The sequence below is a fragment of the Podarcis filfolensis genome (assembly GCF_964270895.1).
Source record: "Podarcis filfolensis genome assembly, chromosome: 8".
NCBI lineage: Eukaryota > Metazoa > Chordata > Lepidosauria > Squamata > Lacertidae > Podarcis > Podarcis filfolensis.
In genome coordinates, this window is record NC_139611.1 from 54,828,050 (window position 1) to 54,847,132 (window position 19,083).

The 19,083-nt window shown below is 48.1% G+C and overlaps 1 protein-coding gene across 1 annotated transcript in view; it reads right to left on the bottom strand.

The window, feature by feature from the left end:
* The window catches only part of CCDC102A (coiled-coil domain containing 102A), a 39,063-nt gene extending 21,089 nt beyond the window's left edge, over positions 1-17,974 (bottom strand). Inside the window, exons 1-2 of the mRNA XM_083625224.1 lie at positions 17,234-17,974; positions 147-1,074 (exon numbers count right to left, since the gene is read on the bottom strand). Coding sequence (XP_083481350.1) covers positions 147-749 — 603 coding nt within the window. The 5' untranslated portion in view covers positions 750-1,074; positions 17,234-17,974. The remainder of the gene's footprint in view (positions 1-146; positions 1,075-17,233) is intronic.
* Between the last annotated feature and the right edge of the window lie 1,109 nt (positions 17,975-19,083).

A 19,083-nucleotide genomic window follows, 5' to 3' on the forward strand; every position in this document is an offset into this window, starting at 1 on the left:
GGCTGGGAGACACTCTCACTTGAAATCCCAGGGTGTGGCTAATATTGTACGAGATGGACCAAATGTATTGGTATGAGGCAGCTTCCTCTATCCCTACGAGTCCTCCGTATGAAGCAGGCCACTCGTGCCCCGATGCCCCTACTTACCTTGTTTTTCGGCAGCCTCTCAGAGCCCACATCCCGCACGGGCTCCTGCTCTGGGGAGGCCTCGCTCTCCTTCTCAGACGCGACTCGGTTGTCCAGCTCCTTCTCCTTCTCCCCTTTGCCCTCTCCCTTCAGCCGGGCCACCTCTTTGCCCAGCTGCTCGTTCTCATTCAGCACCTCCTGCCTCTCCCGCCTCAGGCCGGTCAGCTCCTTGGTCAGGGTCTCCAGTTTCTGGCGCAGCTGGCGCACCTCCTCTCGGGCCTTGTTGCGCTCGGCGCGCACCTTGCTCCACTTCTCCCGCCAGTTGGCGGTGCAGTCTGACCACCAGCGCATCGTCTTCTCCATCTGGGCAGCTCTGGCCCGCGCTTCCTCAAGCTCCCGCAAGCGCAGCTCTTCCCGGCTCTCCCAGTCACCATCCAGGCAGCCGGCGCTCAGCAAGGGGAGCTGTGGTGGGGGGCCGGGCGAAGGGGTGCCACTCTTTGGGGTGGCGGGCAGGGAATCGGAGAGGCTCATCCTTTCGGGCTGAGGGCTGCCCAGTATATTGAGCAGGCTGCTCTTGGAGAGCTGGGGTGAATCGGCCAAGTGGGAGTTGGCGTTCTGGCTCATTTCGTGTCCGGGATATGGTCTCAGGTTAATGGCAGTCACCCGGCCTGTTCAAGAGGCGTATGGTGAGGGAGCAGAAGCCGCCATTTTGCTCCCCAGCAAGAGTTGTTTTCTTCTCTGCCCCAAGGAATTCTTCAACTGTACACACTCAGGCCAGCATGACCGAGGCCGCACCACCTTCCCTCTCCAAAAATTACCTCATAGAAAGCCAAGCATGTTGGAGCCAGACGTCCAAAGAGAATGTTATTGATGCTTCTGGGCCGAAAGACAACTCTGGTTCCCTCTCAGTGAGTCCAGTATCGCTGTGGAAACCAGCAGACAGAGAGACCTAAATAAATAAGAAAAAGGAATTAAAATTGTGGCCTAAAACACAAGCAATTCTCAGTTGCAGGCTTTCACCATTTGTTATTGCTTCTGCTTTTTTTAAGGGAGGAAAAAATGTTACAAATCCGCAGGAACATAGGAACATGCCTTATACTGAGTCAGACCATTGGGTCTGTGGAACTTGCGCATGGTGGCATGTGACATCCTTAGCTCTGGTTTTCATTACCCTCTTCCATCACAATGGATGAGGGAATGAGGTGCGTGCACAGGAAAGAATAGAAACTTATGATTTGCATAACGCTTTTCAGGTGCTCAAAGCCCTTTGCGTGCATGGTCTGGTTCAAATCCCTGCTCAGCCACGATGCTCACCTTGGGTGCCAGTCACTGCCTCTCAGCCTAACCAGCCTCACAGGATTGTTGTGAGGTTAAAATGGGAAGGAAGAGGGAAGCACGTCTGCTACCTTGAGCTCATTGGATTAACGGCCTTTCATGTTGCTAGCTTGGGATGTAACAGGCAAATTCCTTTACAGTGGTACCTCGGGTTAAGAACTTAATTTGTTCCAGAGGTCCGTCCTTAACCTGAAACTGTTCTTAACCTGAGGTACCACTTTAGCTAATGGGGCCTCCCACTGCTGCCGCCACACGATTTCTGTTCTCATCCTGAAGCAAAGTTTTTAACCCAAGGTACTATTTCTGGGTTAGCGGAGTCTGTAACCTGAAGCGTCTGTAACCCGAAGTACCACTGTACATGATGATGTGCTCTTCAATGAGCACAATTTAGCCCTCTTGTTTCTGGCAGCCCCCAACGACAAAGGAAATAAACCTATTTGTGCTGATTGCCTAATGTCTAGTTAAGAGGACATTTGTAAAAAGCTCTGAGATTTTTTTTATTTATTTTACAATCAAGTGGTGTAGAAATTTTATGAAATAAATAAAAAGTATCTCAAGATTTGCACACAGAAATGTGTGGAGATTTTAATCACAGTATGTACCTCAGGTTTTCAAAAACAGCAATAATATGGAGGTCTTAAGCAAAAGAGCTTTATAACCCTCAGTATTACCCTCATCCCACCCCAAAATGGAAACTGATATTGCCCCTCCACACCAAAAGCACAAGCCTCTATTTTGTCTTTTGTCAAATGTAATTTGCAAGATTAGGTTGGTGGTATTTGCACTCTTAAATTATTGTAAAATTTCTGCGATTTTGCTTTTTAAAATAAAAATGTTTGTATGCATATAGAAGTGGGCAGAATGGAAAAAAAAGTAGTGGAACGGGAGAGGAGCGACTAAGGAGGGAGACAGAAAGCACATCCAAGATACATTCCCATCAAGTTCCTCCCACTGACGTGGATGACAAGCAGCAGAATAGCAATTGAAGTCCAGGGCCAAAAAAACCGGGCATGTGTGCATGATAATGTCCCAAATGCACACACAGAAAAATAAGATCCAACAGACCCGTGTGCAATAGTTCCTGTCTGGAAGCGCGAGTTACTAAATCTCACTTGATCATATCAACATCCCCCTGCCTCCCCACACATGCTAAAATGGTTTGAAAGGGTGGTCTCCAAGAGCAGCTTGAAAATGTATATCCCAAACTGCAAAAGCACACGATCATTCCTTGTTTAAATTAATGCAAAGGGGTTCAGTTTGTGCTTTGGCAACAGAGCCTGGAAAGGGATCTACCCCTTTCTCAGAGGAACATAATGCCGGGGGCAGCAGCAGCAGCAGCAGCAGCAGCAGGGCACAAGGTGACGTCATGTCATTTTCAACTCCTTCTGGAACCTGGCCTGGAAACTGTAGGAAGGATACGGACAAAATTGGAGGGAGCAGGCGGAGGAATAAATTTTTAGCCTGGAAGAAAGGGAACAAACAAAAGCAAGGAGGATAATTGCATTCAGACTGATACAAACACACAGACATGCAACGGAAATTGGAAACCACAAAGGCACAGACTGAGGACAGCGGGCCTGCCAAGAGACTGTCATTAAGTAATACCCACACAGTTTCTCCACTGGCTAAAGATAAAATGGATCACTTGCCTTTGGCCTGTGCTTAAAAATGAGGCAGCAGGCATTAGGCAGAGAAGTGAACCAGCTCTTGAGAGAACCATTTTTCCTACCTGGGAGGCAAAAATGTTCACTCCCAGTCACATACAGTACGGCAAAACAGGAGTCTTGTAAAGAGTCACATTTTACATAGGCTAAAACATCTTTCTGCATATGAGGCACCAACCTAGCCATTGACGTGAGTTCCTGTGATACTATGGGATGTTGGTGGACGTTCCAGCTGCTGAGGGGAAATGTGTCAACAATAGAATGCTGATGAACAGAGCAGCTTGTGAGAAAGAAGTGAATATTCAGCTTGCCTAGGCGCATTTGGTGGGTGAAGGATACTGTTCCTGGCAACCCTGAGATTACTGGATGGAAGAATGTTTTTAACTGTAACTGTTTTGGACTGTTTTTGATTTCAATTGTTTTTTAAAACACTATAAACCAGGCATGTCCAGAGTCCAGCCCAGGGGCCACTTGCGGCCCCCAGGCTGGTTTCTAATGGCCCCCACCGGCCATTTTGAAAAAGCACTCTCTTGCGGCTCCCAAGCGCCTGCCCATCAAAGCCATTTCCTTTTTGCGGGCTCGGCATGAGCTCTCCCTTCTGTATGGGGGGCATGGCGAGCCCTTGTGCCATTAGGGAGTCCCCAGCTGCGTGACTCCTTGGGTCAACCAATCTGGTCGGCGGGGGTGTGAGGCTGAATAAATAAATACTACAGTACACGTTCGGGACGTTGATGCTGCAGCGATGGAGGTGGCAGAGAGGTGGCCGCCGCCTTGACCTCAACCGCCATGTTTCCCCTTCCTCCGAGGCTTCTGTCTCCTTTCTCCATGAGCCTGGGCAGCCCCTGAGTTGTTGGGTCTGCAGTGGTAGTGGGGAAGCGGTGCGCAGTGGGTAAGGCATGGAAGGTGGAGAAGGAGGGCCGTGAGCAGCAGTGGTGGTGAGGCTCAGGCAGCGTGGTGCCTCCCTTCCCATTGGAGCAGCCCCAATCCCATTCCTACTTGCATGCAAGCAGGAGGGGGTGGGGATCCCTCAGCTGGGAAGGGAGACTTTGCACTGCCTATCGGAGCAGCCCCATCCCAACTCCAACTTGCGTGCAAGCAGGAGGGGACAGGGATCCCATCAGAGCAGCCCTGATCCCACTCCTACTTATGTGCAAGCAGGAGGGGGCGGGGATCCCTCAGCTGCGGTCCAGAAGATCTCTGTTTCACCCTTCACATTAGTGCAGGCATGTTACCCCCCCCCCCAATTGAGATGAATACATTGTAATATCCCAGTTAATGTCAGTTGGTCTAAATCAGGTATAAATATATTTGGACACAACAAGTATACCTGGTGTTATGTTCCTGTTCATATGTTGTGAACTTAAAAGTTGACAGACAACCTTTATTACTGTATAATGTACTTTATAATGTTCCTGACATATATTTCAGCTTTCTGGATTTATTTTTCATCTGGCTTTCAGATATGAAAGGCAGAGTGATTTAACACCTGTATAGATTTGTCATCCATGTGACGAAATGAAAAGTATGCCATTTGCAATAAACTTTGTATAAAATCGTTGCATAAAATTTGCATTTGATTTTAATGATTCTAAGAAGGTCAGGCAAAATGGTTGGGCCTCGCGCATGTTCACTTCATCAAATCATGCCTCAGTTCTCATGCTATCTGTTGCTGCTGCTGCTGCATGTTGTAGTCTCCATCATCTGGGGCAACAAGTTTACAAAGGCTGCTGTAGAGTCTCAGGAGTTAAAGCCCTGGAAAGGAGATGCCAATAATAATGGAGAGCTTGTTTCATTGAAGTTTGACCACAGTCACTGTTCTCTTCTGTCTCCCCTCAACATCTATGTGTAAATGTAAGTTAAACCCAAGAATTTCTGTGGGTAGCAATCTAGCAATCCTAAAAAAAGCTCAACAACTTCAATTTTTGAAAGAAGTTTGGACACCACTGCTATCAACTGTTCTGAAGGTGTTTGCTTTTTGTTTTTGAGTTGTGTGTTTGCTTGCTGCTCTGGGGTCCTTGGGGGGGAAGGGCGGGGTATGGATTCAATACAAAAGAAATTGGTCCCTGGTATGACAGAAACAAGTGATGTCTTCCTGCCAGCATTAATCAGGGGTGATGCCTTGGGATGGGGCAGTTTAGGCAGGGAGCGTTGTGTGATATTGTTGTCACTTTTAAAAGTGGTTTTTTGTTGGGAATCTATTATTACGTACACAAATCTCCCAGTTAGGAGGGACTGTGTGTTTAAATCATTCATATATGCATGCAGTAGTGAAGCTTGTCTCAGAGATGGCGGCACCTTGCCCTGCTCCCACCCTCAGCATTCGCTGCATTTGCCCAAACCTATCCCAACTCTACCACTTTCTCACCCTCTACTGCTTCGACTGCTCCACTCTCTTGGCTGCCTAAAGATGATCCAGAGAAATCCTGGGCCCCTTTCCTCCCTCTCACAGGAAGTCTGGCTTGCGTTTACATCCACCCACAAGAAACCAAAAAACATAACAAGGAAAGATGGAGCCTCTTCCAGACACATCTTTCCAACCCAAATTCCTTGGCTGCCTTTCTCCTTCCCCCAGCCCCAGTCCAGAAGTCTGCTGCTCTGTAGTTACTTAACAGACAAGCAGCTGGAGGCAGAAGCCCCCTAAATGGTGACAGGGGACCTTTCCCAGTCTCAAGAGGCTTGCAAATAGGCAGAGATCTGTGAGATCTTCCAAACTTATGCCCTGTTCCTCCTGCCTTGCCCCCTACTGCCCCAGATGGTTTCCAGCAATTCACAGTATTTTCTGGGCCCAGCTCTAAAACCATGTGAGAAAGGTCCAATTTGGAGGTTCCACGTGTACTTGGACTGAGATCTGTGAGCTTTCAATCCTGGCTCAAGAGGTGCTTATGGTGGAATGGATGTAAGGCAGCCTGACACAGCCACAGGGAGACAGCAAGCCTTGCATTTGCCAGCAAAGGTGCATCAAACTGCAAACCCAGCTGATTTCCTGCATATATGTTCCAAGACTGTGCTGAAAAGCCGTGGTCCTCCACAGCAACAAGCAGATGTGGCCCTCCAGATGTTTCTTGACTACACCTCCAATTGTTCCTGGCAACGTTAGGCAGGGCTGATGGGATTCCCACAGCATTTGGAAGGCCACAGATTTCTCTACCCGAATTTATACTTGATATACATTAAAAGTGAATGTCCGAAATAGAGCAGCTGTCGGCGTTGGTATGAAACGGCTGGTAATCTAATGTTGTGAACATCTAAAAAGTCGGAGATTCACCCGTGAGCATCAGCTACATGTGATTGCTAGCATTATTAGTTGTGCTATGAGAATTATGAGGTCTAAGATATAAAATAAATGTACCAAGCAAACACATACATAAATAAATATATAAACCGCATGTCTGAAACAGTACAGGAAAAAGTCCTGAAACCATTTTGTCCCTCCCAAATGGATCTCAAATGTTTCTCTGCAAGGAGGGAAGAAATGAGAAAAACTTCCCCATTGTCTGTTTGCTCACAAATCCTGCCTTAAGGACACATTTAAGATATGAATAGGGCGAGCCTGTGACCTGGACTCAGGAATTCAGTATTTATCATCACAAAAGAATAACCAGGCTGTCCTGGTAAACCCATTAATAGCCAGGTAAACCCATCAACAGATTTCCTGCCAGACAGAATTCTGTTGTAGACAGCCCCTTCTCTGATGTATGTATGTATGATGTATGGGGGGTGGTGGTCTTGGGCTCCAGGGTGGACAATTTCAAAAGTCTATATAAGGGCTTGCTCACCATTGTTCAGGGTCCCTCCTGCCTCTTGCAGGTGGTTGTGAGCACCCTGTTGCAACAGTTAATAAAGATCAGGCTTACTAGCTGCTTTGCTTCTCAATATTCTCTGGTTGACCTCTGCTGTTTTCTCCTACCGATAGGGAACCTACAAAAGGGCTCTTGGGTACCCCCATAAGGGAAAAGGAGTATTTTTTCCTTATAACAGTTGCATAAGGAGAAGGGAGGAAATATAGGAAAAAATGTTGGGGTGTTCACAAAATTCATCCAGGATGTTCAACATCCCCTACCTGTTGCTACCTAGTATGCTCCTCCCCACTCTCTCACATCTTTATACCCTTAAAAAAAAATAGGAAAGGGCTCCTAAGAAAGAGGGTGCCTGTTAAAAGGACAGAGAGGTGTGTAAATCACTGGAGGAGACACGGGCAAGAAGAGGGAGCAGTCGGGGGAATGGAAGCCATTCAGGACATGGCAGATGGCCACAGAGAGACATGCTGGCAGACCAAGAAGGCTTGAAGATATTGCCAAGAAGGTCTGCTTCAAGGCTGGTTTGACCCAAGACCATCGGTGCAATGGGAGAGTTTTGCCTAAGCGAAACACTTGCAAGGGTGCAAAGGATTCTGGGATGTACATCATCATTAATAAGCGACCCCCTCCTCCCTGTGACCATGTTCAGAAACGGGATAGAGTGACTCTCCTATGAGGAAAGGTTGCAGCATTTTTAGTTTACAGAAAAGGCAAGGAAGAGCCGACATGATAGAAGCTTATAAAATTATGAATGGCATGGAGAATGTGGATAGATAAAAGTTTTCACCACTCTCTCATAATGCTAGAACTTGTAAAGGTAAAGGTAAAGGGACCCCTGACCATTAGGTCCAGTCGCGGATGACTCTGGGGTTGCGGCGCTCATCTTGCTCTATAGGCCGAGGGAGCCGGCGTTTGTCCGCATACAGCTTCCGGGTCATGTGGCCAGCATGAGTAAGCCGCTTCTGGCGAACCAGAGCAGCGCACGGAAGTGTCGTTTACCTTCCTGCTGGAGTGGTACCTATTTATCTACTTGCACTTTGACGTGCTTTCGAACTGCTAGGTGGGTAGGAGCTGGGACTGAACAATAGGAGCTCACCCCGTCGCGGGGATTTGAACCACCGACCTTCTGATCGGCAAGTCCTAGGCTCTGTGGTTTAGACCACAGCACCACCCACGTCCCTAGAACTTGTAGAAATCCAATAAAGCTGAATGTTGGATGTTTCAGGACAGAGGAAAAGAAAGTACTTCTTCACGCAGTACAGTTAGTGTGTGGAACTCAACTTAGATGGTTTTAAAATAGAATTAGTCAAATAATTCACGGAGGAGAGGGCTATCAGTGGCTGCTAGTCATGGTGCTTATGTTTTGCCTCCACAGTAACGCTCCTGAATACCAGTTGCTGGAAACCACAGGAGCAGAGAGGGCTCTCGTGCATAGAACACAACAGTGCTTCTGCACAGTCCCCATGTGTTTTGATGGGGCCTACACAGGACCCTTGCCAGATTTATCATATTTGGTAGGTTATGAACAATGGAATCTGGGGCTCCTCTGTGCAAAATTATAGAAAGTGGGCTCCTGGGGCGTATACTATGACTGCCAACAAAGCAATCTTTTCCCAGTCCCAGCAGTTCTGATAAATGACTAATCTGTTCCTTCTAATCTTCAAACACCCGAAATCTTCCTTCTCCATGTTGGAGAACAGCTGCCGGGGGCTCCCTGCCTTTGTCCCCTGAGCAAGCCTAGATAAACATGCCTGACCTTTGCCCTCCCACCCAGGGCTCCTGCAGCTAAGAGGGGCCACAAACAGCCCAACAATCTTGCAAACACCTCCCTTCCTGCCAAAACACATGCTCTGCTGTTTAGTAGCTTTCAACATTTCACATTAAGCATGCCATTGCTAGCAATTCCTGAAGCGTTTTTCAGTATGCAAAGTGCTCTGGAACTCTCATCTTATTTACATCAGGTAGGTAAAGCTGAGAAGAGTATGACATTCCCAAGGCTGTCAAGGTTTCCCATGCACAAAGCAAATATACTCCATGAGGCTGAGCTGTGGTGGAGCTGCCACATGTGCAGATGTGTGCCAGAAGTGAGAGTGGGGGAGATGAGAGCCCGCCATTGCTTGTTTGCATCCGTTAATCAAAGCAAATGGATGCAGTTTTTAAGTGCTGAAAGGGAGCCACAAGTGGGCATCTCCCCAAACCTCTCAAGATCCTGTAGGAATTTCCTGAGTAAAGTTAATGCCAGCTGGATGGCAAAATCACCCTACAAAGCATGGCATTTTCTTTACAGACCGTGCTCTCCTTTCCACAGAAATACAGGACCTTTTCGTTTAATAAATGCACAACTGTCACTCATTTTTGGAATAGGACCAAGGCCTTTTCTCCCAAGGTAGCATTTTTGTAGCACTTAAAACTGCTGTTATTTCCCCCCTGCAAACACAGATACTGTATAGTCCTTTACAAAAAAGACAATGTAAATGTTAGCATGGGCGCAACCAGGAATTTTGTGGGAGGGGGCAGAACACAATAGAGAGAACTTGAAGGCTTCTACAGGGGAGGGGGCAGAACCTTGAGTTCAATGCTTTTCAATAATATTTCTGGACCTGGGGGTGGCGGTTCCTAGAGCTATGTGCCAATGGTGGGCAGGGCCAGAGGTAGAAGTGGGCAGAGCTATAAATGTAACCCCCCCCCAACAGTTGTCTAATTTTTACATACACACACACCTCTACCCTCCATCCAGACAAGCAAGAAGGATTATGGGAGTTCACGGTCACATTTTAGCCAGGATAGCACCCCCTTATCCCACGGGTTTGGAGAGCAGACATTGCTTCCCCCTCCTGCCCTTTTAAAGAGAGGGGAAGCTCAGGGCAGGGAGAGGTGAGCTGAGGATGTCTCAAGAGGGGCTTTGCAAATCCAGGCACACCCAGCTTGTGCCGGTTGCCTTCCTTGTTAAGCACCAACTCACCGCCTGCCTAAAGGCATGATGGTTTAAGCTGGTTAAATAAATCAAACAGGACAGGAGATGCTGACATATTGGTAAGTCTGCTCTGGAAATGCATCACCTGGGAGGGGCTGAGCTGCTCAATCCTTTTAGGACTTTCTAGGAGGAAAAGGAAACAGCAGAAGGGAGGAAGTATTTGGTTCTGAGTGGCAGGGATGGCAGTTGCTCTAAAAGGAACAAGACGTTGAAGAAACGGAGCCAGGATCAGGGGGTAATGTTTAGTATGGAAATGTAAGTCCAATATAACCAGGGGCTGCACCCCCTTGACTAGGATGGTCAGTTGGAGAAGAAGGCAAGACTTCTGTGCTGTTATTTGCTGTCTGGAAGCTGGAATTCCAGCAGGTGTGCCTTGCATTACAGTTATTTTTAACTCCACAATATTTGGGGCTTTTCAATTTAGGAAAAAAGGTGAAGTTCCAAAGAGAAGGCAAAGCTGTTCCGTGCCCCAGATGCATTGATGGGGTGGCCCTCCACCCCTTCTCTCACCAGCAGCCCAGCCCACGCTGCCCATCACTGGCTTGGATGATGCCCACTGGCATGTGGCCCCAGACTGCCCACCTATCACCGCACGTGGCCCTCATGGGCAAAATGTTCCCCTGTCCTGCACCACTCAGTTGCTGCCTAACGTAAGTGGGTTGTAACAGCATCTTTACTGTAGAATCATAGACCTGCAGAGTTGGAAGGGACCCGAAGGAATATCTGCTCCAACCCCTTGCAAGGCAGGAATCACTATCAGAAAAATAAATGTCAAAAAGATATATATTAAGATGTGGATCCTGAAAGGCATGTCTGGGAAACAGGTGGGACATGGGTCTGAAAAGGATAAGGACTACTATTAACATAGCAATATCCTCTGCATTTTAGGGGACACAAGCCAGAGCCTCTTGATCATCACCAGTTCAAAGAGGAGGAAGAAAGAGGCAGGAAAATCAGATCCTTAACCACTCTTGATCACTCAATATGCTACAAGACAAGGTTTACTATGTTTTTGTATGTTCTGTAAGCCGCCCAGAGTGGCTGGGGAAACTCAGCCAGATTGGCGGGGTATAATCATCATCATCATCGGGGGGGGGGGGTATTTTGCCTGAGGCAGCAAAAAATATGCCCCAAATCTCCTCACCTCTACATATTAGTGTTTCTGCTCCATTTGGGTGTGTGTGTGTGTGTGTGTGTGTGTGTTTTTGCCTTTTGGAAAGGATCCACCAGAGCCACAGAAATTGCGCCGCCCACAGCTCGTCCTAATTGTTTGCAGACATGCCCATCTGCAGAGAGCTTTGCCCACATAAAAGGACCCCAGTGCTAGCAGCCAGACACCAAGCAGACATTGCAGGAGGGAGGAGGAGGACGGCAGGGGTCTACTCAGTTTCAGGGGCGGGATGTCTGCTCGCTTTCCACCGAGCCCTAGACTGCCTCCACCAAACTCCACAATGCCAGCTGCTCCCGTCCAAAGGGAACGCGAGAGGGAAGTGTTTTGGGGTTTCTATGCATTTCTGCAGTGCTGCAAGATTCCAGACATGCAAGGCCCATTGATGTATTCCCAGTTGATGTGTTGGGCCATCGCTCAGTAGCAGAGCATCTGCTTGGCCTGCAGAAGTCGTAGGTTCAATTCCAGGCATCTTCAGGTAGGGCTGGGAAAAACCCATTGGTGCTGCCAGTCAGTGTATGCAATACAGAGTGGGATAGATCATTGGTCTGGCTTGGTATAAGGCAACTTCCTTGGCTCCTATTTAAATCAGCCCACTGTTTAGAACCATAAAGACGGTGCTGATGACACCACGGTTGCAGGTTCAATCCCCCTATGGGACAGCATTGCAGGAGGTTGTACGAGATTATCCTCAGGGATCCAAGTTCCAAATCCACAACTCTATGATTCTATGATTGGAATCTTACTTTATTTTTAAGGCAAGGGCTGTAGCTTAGTGGTGGAGTATCTGCCTTGCATGCATTAAGTCCCAATTTCAATTCCTGCAATATTGAAGGACAGTTGAGAAAGACTCCCTGAAGAGCTGCTGCTGGTCAGTGTAGACAATACTGAACTACATTGTCAAATGATCTGACCCAGTATAAGGCAGCTTTCTATGTCACTCTCTGATTTCTGATTGCTGTGCATAGCCAAAGATGCAGGTCTGCTATTGAACGAGCAATACTGATAGATAACAGCACTTGGTTCTGCATTCCGATGCGCACGTGGATTTTGAATAGATGAGACTTTGCACACCTAGCTGCTGATTATTTTCCTGCCCAGCAAAAAGTAAATGGGCCATAAGGAAGGCTCAGTATCACTGCCGACAATAGCAGAAGAACAAGATCCATACTGGAAATCAAATCTAGCAGATGACCTCAATGCCACTACCTTTCCCCAAGAGATACAGGGTGGGATGCTTCTCTGCCATGGGATCAAGAGACAAATGCAGGAAGGAAAGAAGGGAGGCACCATGTGGCAGACAACTGCAGCGCAAGAGGGACCCTGGTTTGGCTGGTGCCCAAGCGCATAATGGCTAAACCAGCTGTGCGAACAAAGCATCTTTTCCTACGAGGAAGGAGTCCTTTTCCACAGCTACCCCCCTCCCCCTCAACCAGCCCAGGCTTGGCAGCCCCTTTTGCTTATTCCTTTGTCCAAGATGCAAGCAAGATAGTGGGGTAGCAGAGATGGTGGAAACTCCTGAAGATTCTCTAGCCTTTGCAATATCGCAACAGGCAGACAAGAGACTAACACACAAAGGTTGAAACTGGTTGTGTTTAACACACAAGGACTGGGGTGGTGGCGGTGTTAGAATTGGCTACTAACCATGATGGCTATGCTCTGGCTTCACGATCAGAGGCAGTTAACACTTCTGAATGTCAGTTGCTGGAAACTGCAGAGGGGAGAGTGCTTTAGCATTTAGGTCTGCTTTGCAGGTTTCCCACTGGGGTATCTGGTTGGCTGCTGTGAGAACAGGATGCTGGACTAGATGGGCCATTGGCCTGATCCAGCAGGATCTTCTTATGTTCTTAAAAGCTAAGGAACAACAGTAGCAAGGTCTCCCCCTGCCCCCACTCTGCTCTGCTCAGGACTCAGAAAATATGCAGCTACTGAAATATCATTTTTTTAATATAGTTATCAAAGATAAGAGTTGGCCAGTCCTCTCATAATATAGTTCCTGGCCACCCTATTATCAGGGCATCATATATGCCTTACGCCAGCCTGGTGCCCTCCAGATGCTTTGGACTACAACTCCCATCAAGCCCAGCCAACACATCTGGGGCTGATGAGAGCTGTAGTCCAAGGCATCTGGAGGGCATCAGGTTATTCATTTATTTGATATCTTACTTCTCTTTCTCCATATAGTCCCAGGGTGAAAGGTAAAGGGACCCCTGACCATTAGGTCCAGTCGTGACTGACTTTGGGGTTGCGGTGCTCATCTCACTTTATTGGCCGAGGGAGCCAGTGTACAGCTTCCGGGTCATGTGGCCAGCATGACTAAGCTTCTTCTGGCGAACCAGAGCAGCACACAGAAACGCCATTTACCTTCCCACCGGACATATTTATCTACTTGCACTTTGACGTGCTTTCGAACTGTTAGGTTGGCAGGAGCAGGGACTGAGCAACGGGAGCTCACCCCGTCGCGGGGATTCGAACCGCCGACCTTCTGATTGGCAAGTCCTAGGCTCTGTGGTTTAACCCACAGTGCCACCCGCGTCCCAGTCCCAGGGTAGGTTACAACAATATTAAAATCAGTTAATTTAAACAATGTACAATAAGAATAATAGGATGGTTCCTAATATTTATATATATTTCAGATGCCAAAGGGTCCTAATATTTCTATACTGTATATTTCAGATGCCAAAGGCCAGAGTAAAGAGTCCCAATTTCTCCTTCAGCATGTGATGGAAACTATAAGGTACCAGCCATACCTCTGTGAGGATGGAATTTCACAGCTTAGGGGCAGCCAGATAATGCCCTTTCCTGGTCTTCATCTGCCAATAGTCTGAGGCAGCAGAAATATCATGAAGGTCTCTCTGTTGATCTTAACACCCAAGGGGGTCTCTGTAGGGAAGGTCGGTGAAGAACAGAATAGCTATTTTAAAAAGGCATTAACTATAGAATTCCTTTTCCTAAGCAGATTCTGTTTTGTTTTCAAGGAAAGCTTCTAGGCCTTACAGCTGCCTGAAAGTTTGTGGTCAATGCCAAGGAAAAGCCAAGCAGCCAGAGGAATCCCTGTATATGCTTTGCAGGGCTCTTTCTCACCCCCTGACTAGCAACAATGCAGGTGGGAGAAATCAGAAAACAAATCTGCATAGTTTATAAAGGTCACAAAATGCAGCTTCTAGTTACTAGTCGAGAAACTGAGGCAGGATTTGTGGGTCTCCCTGTTCCCACTGCCAGTGGAAGAACCCAAGCCATGCTCAGCAGCCATAGCCATAGCCATAGGGCATCTGTGGCAGAGTGTGACTGACCTCTGAATGCATGGGTTCTTCAAATACTTCTGCGGGGGCTTCTGTGCATTTCATAGGCTCCCCTCTGCAGTGTGCCTCTTGCTTCCAAGAGCTGAAATTAACTCAAGCTCCTGAAGGATTTGCAACCAGAGTGGAGCAGCCAACAGCTCTGCCAAGCTGGAAAAGTCCTGCAGGAAACCTTAATGGGAGGGTGCTGGAGAGTCTTAATTGGATAAGTACAAGGCATGGAGGATGGTCAGCCCACTGCTGTCAAGGCAGCCTAATTGCCTAAACCCAATGTATGTACCGCAACAAACAGGAATCAAGGAGGCAGGAACCTGCTGCTGGACATGGCTGCTGTGATGATGCTCTTGAGTCCTGCTATATCGGAGGTCTGTGATACCAGGGAGGGATGCTAGATGCTGCTGTTCTTCTCAGGTCCTGGTTGTGGGTGTGCCCCTGGGGCACCTGGTTGGTCAGTGTGAGAACAGGATGCTGGACTAGATGGGCCATTGGCAACAGGCTGGTGCAATAGGCTCTTTTTATGTTCTTGCTGTTTTTATCTTTCATTGCGTTTTTTATGGACCAACTGTTATTGCAACATTTTATGTAGAGCATTTTGGGAGCCCTTGGACCACAGAACTGCATACAAGTATTCCCAAATAAATACAGCACAATGTTCCAGAAGGAATTCAGAGAGGCACAGCTTGTAGCACAGAGGAACAAAGACCAGCACCTCCTGCAATTTCTTCTCTGGCACAGCTATAAATAACATTCACAGGAGTCCTCATCCTGAGGCTGATCTAGTGGCAGGTGCCCCAAGGGATTCTTTTTTTTTATGTATGCCTTATCTATTGTATAGGTCAGGGTTTTTTGTCCTGTATAATTTATGCTCATGTGTTTTTGTTTTGCATTTGAGTTGCCTTATTAATAAATTTGAATGTGATTGTCTGAGGTGCTGGGCTTAGGAAGTGCCTGTCACAAACCACCTGCACACAAATTTATTGTCTTATGTGATGGGGACAAAGTATGCATGAAAATGCTGCACCGGAGTCTTGAAATGGGCAGAAAAATGGCAATAAAAATAGAATGTCAAGAGTTGAATAAATGACAAGCTGCTTATTGAGTTTGCATCCACATATTTTTGTGGGGAGGCTAAATGATGTTGCATCGGGGTCATCCCACACTTTCCTACAGGTATCTGTTTGGCCACTGTGAGAACAGGATGCTGGACTAGAAGGGTCATTGGCTATTCTTATGTTCACCGTCCAGTGCATCTTCATGTCACATTTCTTATCACATAAAGTCCAAACTTTTGGGGAGGTGACTCTGTTGCATAAGGCCTCCCAACCGATGCTGACTGTACAACCTGAATTTAGGAACATAGGAAGCTGCCTTATACCACATCAGATCATTGGCCCAACCAGCTCAGCCTTGTCTACCCTGAATGGCAGCTGCTTTCCAGGATATCGAACATGGGTTTCATGGAGATGCTGGGAATTGAATCTGGGGCCTTCTGAACGCAAACCAGATGCTCTACCACTCAGCTAAAATCTGTGACCACAGATGCATCTGGTCCACCAACACATTTCCACCAAGTCAGACCATTAGTTCATTCAGCTCAATACTGTTGACACTCATGGACTGCCTAAACCCTTATATCCCAGCTTGACCACTGAGATCACCTGCAGGAGCATTTCTGGTCCTTCTCAGAGTTGGTGAGGCTCGTTTGACAACAAGAAGAAACCAAACCCTGTCCTGTGGAACTCTCTGCCAAGGGAGATTCAGCAGACATCTTCTGTGCCAACTTTTAAACACTTGCTGAAAACTTTTTTATCCTGCCAGGTCTATGTAGGCAATTAAGAGTACATCCCCCACAATCGTCTACTGATCTTAGCTTCTAGCTTTGTTGTTTTCAACTTTTCGTGCTTTTATTATATGGTTTTATCTTACTTTTACTGTTGTAAACCACTTTGATACATTTTGGTGATATAGTGGTATATATAAATATAAACAAACTGGCAGCAGCTCCAAACACTGAAGTCTCTCGCAGTGAACCTGGGACCTTCAGGCATACAAAACATCAGCTCCCACGTCTGTCTAACACTCTCAAGCATTTGGAACCAGAGCTGCAAAAATACCGGGACTTCAGCATCTGCTTCAGCCTCCCCACCAAAGCCACACATGAGTCACCTCTTTCCCTCCGACTTGAACTTTCCAAAAAGAAAAGTCCTTCTCCAGGGCTGTGGGCCGATTACACAACAAACCCCACGAGCCCCTATCTTCGGCTCAGCTGCAGGGACAAGGCTGCAAGCGCCGCTGCCACTCACCCATTCACACTCCCCCGGCCTTGCCCGTCGGCTCTCCCATTGGCCGAGAGCGCCTTCTTTGGCTACATTCGTTCCCAGGCGCCAACCTCTCATTGGCCGGCGCCGTCCTCCCGCCCGACCATTGGCCGAGGAGAGTGACCACCTAGGGCGCTTCTCCCCATTGAGAAGCGCCGCCAGCCCTCCCGGCATTCCAAACGCCCCCCTCCCCGCATAGCTGGGCCGGCCCGGACAGGCGACGGCGCTTCCTCGCCCTCCCCAAGCGCTGCGCCTTGGAAACCTCTCCAAGCGCGCGGGCGGCTCTTCCCGGACTCCCTCCCCCCCCGCCCCGCTGCAGGCACAGGGCAGAGAAAGACCGGGGGGCTACTTTTTCTGGGGGGAGGGAGAGAAGCGACCCCTCCTCAAGAGCCCACCCGCGAGCGCAGCGTCGAGACTTGCCGAGGATGCATATGGAGGATGACCGCGCCTTCCCTCCCCGCCTCCCTTCCCGCCAGGACGAGGAAAGTGGGGGTGCCTGTCCTCCCCGCCCCGCTTTCAGGCGCCCCATTCCGATCCCCGACTTGTCCCTCACCTCGGCGGCCCCCGATGGCGCCTCGGCTGGGGCTCGCGCTTTCCGACCGCCTTGCTGCCGTGGCTCGGATTGCCGTTGCCGTCGCGGCTGGAGGAGAGGGAGAACTTTTTAGTCTCCTCCCCTTCGGAGTTGAAGGAAACACGGGGGGAGACGGAGGGGGGGCTTGGCGTTGTCTGGGAAGGCTGAGCCAGGAGCAGGTAGAAGGCGAGGGAAGGGGCGCCTTCGCACATGACGCTGCGGCAGGGTCGAGTTCTTATGTTTAAATAAACGAGGGGGCTTCCAGATTAATTTTGGGGGGTAAGGGGAGGGACTGACTGCAGATAGGTCGTTGGCAACCGTTTCTTTTCTTTTCTTTTTACTTCACTGGTGCTTCGCTGGCGGGTATTTACAGTATTGTAGAATGGGTGCTCCTCAGGTCTGGAGATTTTTCAAAGTGCCGACAAGATTGCCAGCCTCTTGGGGGTAGTCTTCTCATTTCGGATATCTTAGCAACCAGTTTATAACACCAAACTATCTGGGACGTGATGAAGGCCATGCTCGGGGGAGTTCGTGTAAAAGAAAATGTTTTAAAAAAACAACTTCTAACAAGAAATTTCCTTGGTATTACCGGAATATGAGAGGACTGTCAACTGAAACGTGCAAAATAATAGAAAAAAAGTAGAAGGACGTTGACTATGGAAATTAACCAAACAATTGTGGACCTGTTATATGTTAAACTGGTTTTTTTAAAAGAAAGTTTGGTGGGAAATTAAATACACTTCAAAATATATTTGCATAGCGTGTGTTTCATTCTGTTTCTTCCTTTGCACATCTTCCTGTCCAAATGCTGTTCGAATTAAAGACTTCTTACATGTATGACCATGGGCGTGGGGGGGGGGCAGTTGCCTCCCCAATCAAGTAAAACAATAGAAGTACTTAACTAACTGACCAATCACATCGGTTCTGCCCCCCCCCAACAAAAATATTTGCTATGTCCATAGTGACCATCTCACTATGTGAGGAGGGCAAAAGATACTTAGATAACAAAATCAGAGGAGGTAAAAAGAGTGATCTAAAGCTTGTGCACCTTGGAATGCTATTCCCAAGCATGGATGGAATTGGGCTGCATGGCTCCTACTTCTGCCACCATCACTTAAGAGGAAGCCCTGATGGTGTGGAAGAGGAGTCACTTCTGGGTAACCTGTGTGTGGGACCAAGCTGCAGGGACTTGTGGCACACCAGATGCTTAAACCAAGCTGAAAGCAATCTCAGGCATGCCTACTCAGGAGTAAGCACCATTGACTTCAAAAGGGGATGGCTTTGGGTAAATGTATTGCATTGCATTGCAGCAACAGCTGTGTGCACATCATACAGTTAAAACACATGGCTTCCCCCAAATACCGTAATCCTGGGAACTTTGCTAAGGGTGCTATCTCTTGTGATAGCACTATCTCTGTAAGGGTAAGCTACAGGTCCCAGGATATAAATGTAAAAACAAATATTTATTTGGGTAATGTCCAGCCACTACTGATACCAGTGGGACGTGGTTTAACCATCTGCATAGCTATGTTTTCAGTTTCTGCTCTAGGTTTTGGAGGGTCTTTGGGCAAGACAGGTCGCAATGGGGGAAGAGAACATCAGAGGAGCCTGGTGGGTCAGGCCAGTGGCTCCTCTAGTTTGTTCAACATCCAACCAGCATCGCAGTGAGCGACCAGGTGCCTGTGGGAAACCTCAAGCAGGACCCAAGCACAAGAGGATTCTTGCCTCCTGGGCTTTGCAGCAATTGGGATTCAGAAGCATTGCTGCCTCCAAATGTGAAGGCAGAGCATAGCCATCATGGTTACAAGAAGGGGCGGGTCCAGGGGGCTCTT